Source organism: Monoraphidium neglectum, assembly GCF_000611645.1.
Source record: "Monoraphidium neglectum strain SAG 48.87 unplaced genomic scaffold scaffold01267, whole genome shotgun sequence".
Taxonomy (NCBI): Eukaryota; Viridiplantae; Chlorophyta; class Chlorophyceae; order Sphaeropleales; family Selenastraceae; genus Monoraphidium; species Monoraphidium neglectum.
The window spans coordinates 7,040-15,865 of record NW_014012361.1 but is presented as its reverse complement, the minus strand read 5'-3'; the positions used below and the strand labels follow the sequence as shown (position 1 = coordinate 15,865).

The 8,826-nt window shown below is 65.7% G+C and overlaps 3 protein-coding genes across 3 annotated transcripts; 1 reads left to right on the top strand and 2 right to left on the bottom strand.

Annotated features, from left to right (window-relative positions):
* Positions 1–1,326: 1,326 nt before the first annotated feature.
* Positions 1,327–2,604, bottom strand: MNEG_7258 (Thioredoxin domain-containing protein 9 like protein; the record flags this gene model as incomplete). The annotated part of the gene is made up of 4 exons (XM_014044272.1): positions 1,327–1,533; positions 1,764–1,847; positions 1,992–2,051; positions 2,299–2,604. 4 exons carry the CDS (start codon positions 2,602–2,604, stop codon positions 1,327–1,329), a joined length of 657 nt encoding a protein of 218 aa, XP_013899726.1.
* A 732-nt stretch (positions 2,605–3,336) lies between these two features.
* On the bottom strand, positions 3,337–5,338 carry MNEG_7257 (50S ribosomal protein L2; the record flags this gene model as incomplete). The annotated part of the gene is made up of 4 exons (XM_014044271.1): positions 3,337–3,659; positions 3,954–4,021; positions 4,213–4,915; positions 5,155–5,338. The coding sequence occupies 4 exons, from the start codon at positions 5,336–5,338 to the stop codon at positions 3,337–3,339; spliced, it is 1,278 nt and encodes a 425-aa protein (XP_013899725.1).
* Positions 5,339–6,136: 798 nt separating this feature from the next.
* Positions 6,137–8,263, top strand: MNEG_7256 (hypothetical protein; the record flags this gene model as incomplete). The annotated part of the gene is made up of 6 exons (XM_014044270.1): positions 6,137–6,331; positions 6,583–6,664; positions 6,828–6,924; positions 7,119–7,286; positions 7,439–7,583; positions 7,835–8,263. 6 exons carry the CDS (start codon positions 6,137–6,139, stop codon positions 8,261–8,263), a joined length of 1,116 nt encoding a protein of 371 aa, XP_013899724.1.
* Between the last annotated feature and the right edge of the window lie 563 nt (positions 8,264–8,826).

Here is an 8,826-nt window from a genome sequence, read left to right as displayed (position 1 = left end):
GGGTGGGGCAGGGTGTGGGGCCGGCGGATGTGTGAGAGGGAGGGTGTGGAGGTTGAGGTCAAAGTTGAAGGGGTGGGAGTGTTGGGGTGGCAAGGGTGATGGACGCAACACACGCATCGCACAAACCCCCGACGGGTTGCGTGTCTGAAGTGCTGCCGCGGAGGAGCCCCGGGGCCCCAGGCACGCCGCGTCCCGGCTCTCATCGGCTGCGCGCCCGGCGCGGCGGCGGCCGGCGGGGCTGCGCACCGACTCTCCGGTGTATATGACCATGGCCATCCCGATGAACTCCGCCAGCGCCCTGGGCAGCAAGCAGGCGGGGACGAGGGGGGAGGCGCACAGGTTTGCACAGTTCGGGCACACAGGCACGCCCCAAGTGGGTGTGGGTGAGTGAGCAAGAAAGCCAGCAGGCGGGCGCCGCCAAACCGCAGGCACTGCCAACTGCATGGGCGGCCAGTGTGGAGTGCAGCAGACGGCGGTGAGGGTCAGCGGCGAGCAGCTGCCCGTGGCGCCGTGTCGCAGGTGGCACCCCTGCGCCGGCGCTGCTGCGCGAAGTCACAGGCCCGACCGACCCCCACAGCATGCAAAAGCAGAGGCGGGGCATGCGCCAGGCCCAGCCACGTTTGGGCGCATCGCTCGCGCCCGCGGTCTGGCCGACGGCCGCGGCCCCTATGGCCCCACCTGATCCCCAGGGAGTACACGATCTTCACAACCGGCTCATTGTAGGTGATGGCCTCGGACCCGGTCGAGTCCATGCCTGCTTAAACCAGCTGCCGCGCTTGTGCGCCGCAAGGGTGCGAACGGTTGCTTGCGGCGAGATGCGCTGACTCTGGTAGGTAGTGTAGTGCAGCGCGTGTGCCGACACACGACAGCGTTGGGGGCCGGAGGTTACCCCTGGGTGATCAACAGCGGGGATGCCTTGAATTTCAGCCCGCAACTCGGTCCGTCAGGGTGGTGGCAGCGCGAGCAGCTGGCCGTTGCCCACCTGGTAGCGCTTGTGTGACTGCTGCAGTGACGCTGCTGCCTCTCTTCAAAGGAATCCTGGGCTGCCAGTGCCTGCGTCGCACTTGTGAGTTACACCTCTGAACTATGCACCACGGGCAGCGCCTGAGATTCTGTCGAGCCTGAGCCTGGCCAATGATCTGGAGCTAGCACAGCTTAGAAACCTCTGAAACCTGCCATGTGACGACGCTGTGGTTTTCTTGCACCGGACCTCACCATGGTGACCAATTTGCGAGTGTCGTGAGTGACCGAGAGCCGGGACCAGAACTTTACCGTTCAACGGGCTCTCAAAAGCGGGGTCAGAAGGGCGACTAAGTGGGAGTATATCTAGTCAAAATCAGAGTCCTCGTCATCTGATGCCCGCTGGTAGATGCCCGACCGTACGCTGCGCTGCTGCTTCTGCTGCGCGGCGCCTCCCACAGCCAGGGCATCCAGCTTCACTGCATCCGCCGCCGCGAGCCGCTCCTCCAGCATCTCTGTGGTGAAGTCGTCCTTGCCCCCAAGGTCGTCAAAGCCCACCACGTAGTCCACCACCTGAGAATGCATCACATGGAGTTTCAGCCGGACCGAAACCTGGACTGTGCGGCCTGCCCCATCGTGCACGCTTGACCAGTGCCAGGGCCTGGAGGCGTCGCAGTTGAGTACTGAAAATGCAAACAAGCCCCAGTATCAGCAACACCACCACCCAGGTGCAACCCCTTTTTTGCGGTCCCCTCACAGCAGTGCCACCGACGTGGCGGGCCACACGCGCGTGCCCCGCGCACCTTTTCGTTCCGGACCAGCGCCAGCGTGGGCAGCATCCACACCTTCAGCTTCTCAGTCAAGTATGGGCTCTTCTCAGCGTTAATCTGCAAGATTCGTTTTGGGCGCCGCGGCCAGTTGAACCATGCACATTCGCCCACGCTGCTTTTTTCGCTCTTGCAACTCACGCCGTGCCCTCCACAACGAAAAGCAGCGGCGGGCAAGCACGCGCGACCCATTCCCCGGCCCACCTTGATGAATTTGGTCTCCAGGTGCTTGCGGCAGAGGAGCTCCAGGTGCTTGTCGATCACCTGGGGCGCGGCGGGCAGCGCCCGCGCTCGTGCAGTCGCTCCGTCCCACTGTCGGCCATCGGTCCATCACACTGCCCCAGCGGCACGCAGGGCATACGCGCTCGACCTGCAAATTTTGTCCTGCCGCACATGTGCGCCCGTGCGCCCGTTGCTCCCGCCGCCCGTACGCTCGCGCCCTGGCAGCGCTGCATGCCCGCCTCAGTCCCCCTGGCCCCAGCCCCACCCCCTTATGTTCCCAGCCCCCCACCTTGCAGGGCCAGTTGTCGCGGTAGAAGTGCGCCACAACGCGCTCCTCCCCCTTGACCTCCTTGAAGAACTGGCGCTCGTCATGCAGCTCGGTGTACTGCCCGTGCCCCCGCGCCGCCCACTCGCGCGCCTGGTCCTGCTGCCGCCGCATCTCGTCGACGCGCTTCTGCCGGATGCGCTCCAGGTCGTCGTCCTTCAGGTTCTCGAGCTTGTGCAGCTGGCTGTCGAGCTGGTCCTCCAGGCGCTTGGCCACAGATAGGACGGCCTGCTCCACGGCATGCTGCGCGAGCGAGCCGGGGGCGGCCATCGCTGCTGATGCGGTGCAGTGCGTTGCGGGCTCGCTGCACTGCGGAGATGCAAGAGAGACCTTGGGAGCGCTGAGAATTCACGATCGGGCGGCCTGGAAATGCAGCCAGGAGCGAGAGCTCGGTGTGGCGCCAAAATGCTGGCCTTAGCACGCGTGTGGATGCAAAAGGTTCAGAACAGCTCAGATAGATCTTCGTCTAGCCAGGATAATGAATATGCTTCCGAACGGATGCCGTGAGGAAGGATAGCTAGATCGCGCGATCTGGGACCTCGAGTTGAGCAACTGGGCTGTATGTGAGAGCAAGTGCGGTTACCGTAGCGATTACTGCGAATGATATCATCATTTGAACGCCAGTGCGGATTGGCTTTTGAGTGCGTACCGCCACAGCAGGCGGCGCGCCGTCGACGCCCTGCTGGTGCCTGCCCACATCACGACATATTTGCAGGCCGGAGCCCCCACACAGCCACCCCAGTTGCGGTGCGCCCCACCCAGGACTGATCCTAGCTGCAACTGGATAAGGTCTGTGTTTGAGCATAATGAACAGTACCAGCACGAAGCATATGAGACCCCTGCCAGCGCCTCACTCCAACCCCATCCCACCCCGTGCCGCCCCCTGTCACAAACATACTCATCCACCGACCGAAACTGCAAGCTGCGTAAGCGTTACAAGGCGAAGCTTGAACGCACAGCACATACATGCAAGCCAGGCGCCACCGATGCCGCGCTGCTGCCCTACTGGCCGCCTCCTGCGCTCGCCCCGCCCCCGGCCTGCTTGCCGCGTCGCCGCGGCACGAGGATCCACTTGGCCATCGGCGAGTTCTTCCGGGTGCGGTGCCCCTTGCAGGGAATGCCCCACGGCGTCACGCTCGGCCGCCCGCCCGCGGTGCCGCCACCGTGAGGGTGGTCGACAGGGTTCATCGCCACGCCCCGCACGATCGGGCGCCGCCCCATGTGGCGCGCGTAGCCGGCCTTGCCGATGACGATGTTCTGGTGCTGAGGGTTGGACACGGCGCCCACCGTGGCGCGGCACTCCATGGAGAAGAGGCGGTGCTCACCTGCGGGCCACGCGGAGGTTGAGGAATCGCAGACAGGGAAGCTGGATTGTCGGGCGCGGCGATGGCTCACTGGCCCATGGGCGGCAGGCGCGGAGAGGGCGGCCGGGCTCAAGGGCAGCAGGCACAGCGAGGCTGGGCTGGCTCAATGGGCAGCAGGCGCGGTGTGTGGCTGGCTTGCTTATTGGGCAGCAGGCGTGGCGTGTGGCTGGCTAGCTCATCACCGGCATGCGCAGTGGGCGCCGGCTGGCGGCTGCGCGGCGGCCGGTCAGTGTCGCTGGCGCGCGTGGCGCCCACCCGACGGCAGAGCTATGGTGGCGTGCGTTTCCTGCTTGTTGACGATGCTGGCAGCGCAGCCAGCCGCCCTGCCGGGATGTTGCGGGGACGCGCGCCGCGAGCATTGGTAATGGCTGCTGTTGGCACAGCTCAGGAATCCCGCTGCTGCAACTCAATCATGCCAAAAGCTCTGTGTGCCTACAAGGGCCAGCTGCGCCCCCTGGACCCAGAGGCAGCCGGACGGCCGCAGGCCCACAGCGGCGCCGCCGCCAAAGCGCACCTGCACAGCGCCGCGCCTTGACCGGGCCGCATCTCCAGGTTGTGCAGCGACGCGCCAACCGGGATGTCCCGCAGCTTCAGCGTGTTGCCCGGCCGCACCGCCGCGCCCTCCGCCGCGGACACCGCGTCGCCGGGCCGCAGCTCCTGGGGCGCCACGATGTAGCTGAACGGGCGCGGCGCGGCGGCGCCGCCGCGGCTGGCCATGCGCGCGGCGTGCTGGTCGGCCTTGAGGCGCTCCAGCAGGTCCGCCACCGCCCGCCTGTACGCGGCGTCGCCACCGCGTTTGCTGCTGCTGCTGCTGCTGCTGCCGCTGCTGCCGCTGCTGGTCTTGCCGCCGCCGCCGCTCGCCGCGGGCCGCAGCGCAGCGGCCCGCTCAGCGAGCGCGCGGGTCTCTTTGCGCGCATTCGGCAGCTGGTGGCGCACAAGCGCGATGTACGCCGTGCGGCCTGGGTCGTATTCGATCCGCTCAACAACACCGGTTGAGGCATGTGTGTTTGGTCGCCGCACAAAATCGACGTTCCGCAGCATCTTGCGCGCGCCGCCGCCGCGGTGCCACATGGTGATGCGCCCGCTGTGGTTGCGGCCGCCGGTCTTGGCGGCCCCCTGCGTGAGGCAGCGCTTGGGGCCGCCGCGCCAGACGCCCGTGCGGCGGACGGTCACACGGCCGCGCTGGCCCGGGCTGGTGGGCTTCCAGTACTTCAAGCCTGGAAGGAGGAGAGCGATAGGGAGGGTCAATATATTCTTCGCTGCAACGGGGTGAGGGTTCAAGTTGCAGTCGTGCACTGGGTTGAAACACTAGCGGTGTTAGGGTGTCGTGCAACCGCTGCACGGTGTGGCAGACCAAATCGTCACACAATCCCACATGCAGGCCATTTGTGCACAAGCCCCAATCGTGTCCCGCCACCAGTCTGCCCACCGCCCCTCCTTGTGCAGGAGAGCGCACCGGGGTTGGCTGCTGCCTTGCGTTCAAAGTGTGTGGCAAAACACCGCGTGGTGCAGCCGCCTGCGCTTGATGCCTTCAACCCTGCCTGCCAGCCGTGCGTCAGTGCCGTCGAGTGCTGCAGAAGCGAAGGCCAGGCCGCTTGCGCGAGTGCTGCGGGTGATGCTGCTGCGAATGTGTTGCCCATCGCTGGCGACCCAGCAGCCTCCCCCGCCTGGCAGGCCCGCAATAAAGGCGAGCCTGCCGCCAACAGGCGACGCCACATTGAGAAAACCGCAACCAGCAAAGGTGATCTGATGAGAGCCAAGCCAAATTCCGTGAACAGCTCAACTTCAGCCTCGTGTAGGGAGCACTTCACACCGCAACTTGTCATGGATCTGAACCAGTGCGTCACGCCTTGACACCGCAGAGTCATCATGAGGAGCGAAGGGGAAGCCGGCTTGATGTTCCAACCTTCATGTGCGGGGCCTGTCGCACTGCGCTGTATTGTTGGCGCATATCATCACATTCATACCACACGTCTCTCTGGTGTAAATCACTCAGAATCGTAGTACGGTTTTCTAGCACGTCCCGCGCTTGCCGCCCCAAGTGCAAAGCGCTCCGTACACCCGACGAAGCCTGTCATAGTCAATTTCTCATCGTGATCACTAGAGGCCTGTGCAGCAAGCAGGCAGGTGGGTCCCGATCGGTGATAGTGTGATGCTTGCGTGTCAGTGGTCCCGTTTGGCCACCACCAGCGGCTGCTGGCCCTCATACTGGGTTTCAAGGCTCACTTTCTGTGCCTGAGTGGTGCCGGACGTGCATCTGATTGGTCTCGGGCGAAATGGCTGTTCGTCGAAAGCGATGGTGGTGTTCGCTTGGAGACGCTTGCGTTCACGTATTGCCTCCCTCCGACACTCTCATTTGAATACCTCGTGTTTTCCCAGGCATCATGCCGACGGTGTGTGTCGCGCTCCGGTCTACAGAGACGCGCCGCTTGCGCGCCATGCTGGCGGTCGCTGCTGTGGCGCTTTTCGCGGTCATACGTGCAGCGGACGCGGCAGTCGCCTACAATGAGGCCCTGTGGAATTCGTTCAGCCGTTACGAGGCCGATCACGTTCCCGCCAAGCTGCTGTTCCCCATCAACAAGGAGAGCTCGGGTCCCAAGCTCTTCCCCCTTGACCTGGTCTGGAGCGTGGAGGTGCGAATCACCAGGGTTTGGACGGGAACGCAGCATCCGGCGACCAGCCATGAAACTGGCTGGGATGCCGGTGTTGATCATGAGCACATGACAATAGCAACATGCACATGCACGCATTTGGCACGAACATGTGCGACTGCAAAGTGCACAGCCACACACACCCATGTGCTTACAAGGACACCTGCACATGCATGTGCACACACACACACACACACACACGCACATACATGCACACTCCTGCTGCTCCTCAGGAGGACTGCCATGGCCCGAGCCGCCCCTTCCCAAGCCCTGTGGCTCGCGAAGTGGCCGGCGCATGCGAGTACAAGCCCACGGGTGCGCGCCAAAATGCACCGTCAGCGATGCGAACGCACGACGCGCGCCGCTGAACGCCCATCAGCCGCTAGCAACCACCTTGCATGGCAGCAGTCCTGCTGCATGTGCTGGCACGCTCCGAGCTTGCGCCACAAACCTCTCCGCCACACCAAACTCGACCCAGGCAGCAACATGTACAAGTTCTGGCAGAAGCTTCCCGGCGACCGCCTGCGGTTCTCAAACTGCTACTGCTACGCGGCTGACTTTTACGGCGGCGGCTGGTGCGCGCAGCTGAAGGGCACCCCAGGGGCCGTTGCCATGTTTGTTGGGGAGGTGGTGTGTTATTGGCGCCTGCTTGGCCCCTACCCTGTGACATTGGTTGCGCAGGCCTTGTAGCGCCGATCCCTACCCTGCGACATTGGTTGCGCAGGCCTTGTAGCGCCGATCACCCATTCACCATCGCTTCTTCTTCCAGGTGCTACCCCGGCCTCGCGGGCGGCATGGGCGAGATGGACCCCCGCACCACGTCCTGCGCTGACCTGTCGCGGCGCGTGGTCGCGGACGGCGGCGTGCCCGTGACCCGCAAGGCCGCGGTGGAGGGGCCGGTGCCGGCGGCGGGGCACTACATCGCCCTCTACTACAGGTGAGCCGCGGGGCGCCGCGTCCGCTCGGGCGATTCGTCGCCGCCTCTCTGCCCTTTGAACTGTACCCAACTTGCCGCGCGCCACGTGGCAGCTCGCAGCGGGCGCTCACCGCCACGCCTCCTGACACCACCCCTTTCCCCCCGACCCCCAGGCCCCAGTCGAGCTGCGACTTCCCCCACTGCATGCCCGACTTCCACTTCCTGCGCCGCGACATGGGCGGCACCTGGAGCCAGAAGACGGGCGAGGCGCCCGTCACCAACCGCGACGCCGACGGCAAGATCATCAAGGACCCCCAGGTGCGCGGCAGCTGCTGATCTTCTGGACCGGATGGACCGCCCTGGGGGGGGGGGTTGGGCGGGGCATGCACTGGGATGCGGCAGTGTTTGAAAGGGCGGGGCAAGAACCTTGCACCCAGCTGTGCATGTTGTGCTCCCCACACTGGCAACCGCCGAACTGCAACCACAGCCGCCCTCACGCCTTCCTCGACGGGCCTGAGCTATCCCGCTGATTCTGACACCCTCTCCTGCCCCGCCGCGCCCCTCCCCAGGCCGCACGCCTGGGCGGCGGCTACACCAAGCTGTGCGGCTACTTCAAGGTGGACCCCGCCAAGATGAAGGTTAAAGCGCAGCGCACCCCCGACCGCGTCAACAACCTGCTGCAGCGGTGGCGCGAGGCGGGGCTGGAGGTGCACGTGACGCCGCTGCCGTACAACCCCGCAACCGACGCGGTGGACCCGGCGGCGCGCGACGCGCAGCGGCTGCAGTCGCAGCGGGAACAGCTGGGCGCGCCGGATCCCCAGCAGCAGCAGCTGCAGCAGTCGCAGGCGCAGGCGTTGCGCCAGGCGCCTGCGGGGCCGACCAACAACGGCCGCGACGCGGCCGCACCTGCCGCACCCGCCTCCAACCAGCAGCAGCAGCAGCAGCCGGGCAAGGCGGGCGGGCGCCGGCTGATGCGCGGCGGCGCCGGCGGCGCCTGAGTCGGTGTGGGGGAACGCCCCCCTTTGTACAGTCTTCCACAGTTTGCCTCCTGTGTTCAGAGTCTGCCACCCGTGTTCAGGGCTGGAACACCCCTTGTCACACCACCACCCCGGTCACCCTCCATGCGAAGAGCTGCCGGCTCGTTGCACCCACCCCACTGCACACCGTCCAGGGGCCCCGGCCTGAGACACGGCCGGGCACCCGACGTCCCCTGCCGTTTCGGGGCAAGCGTTTTTCTTGCGCCGTTTGGTGCGTTGCTTGGCACCCCCCCCCCGGACACATTGGCGGCAGTGTCACCGATGCTTGCATCGTCCCGCGCGCGTGCGCCGTGCGCGCGTTGTCCGTGCGTGCGCTGGTGTGGTGGCCTGCGGTCGTCGCACGCAGCCGGCCCCCCTTTGGCCGCTCGTGCGTGCACGCGACAGCGCCTCGCTCAGCTACTATAAGCCTTGCGCTGCGCTTCGCAGCAAAGTGTCGTCGCCCTCCGAGAGGCTCGGGCACACGCCCAGCCGCCGCCGTGGCCGTCCCCGCCTGCTCGTTTGCTCAGGCGGTCGCACAGGCGGGG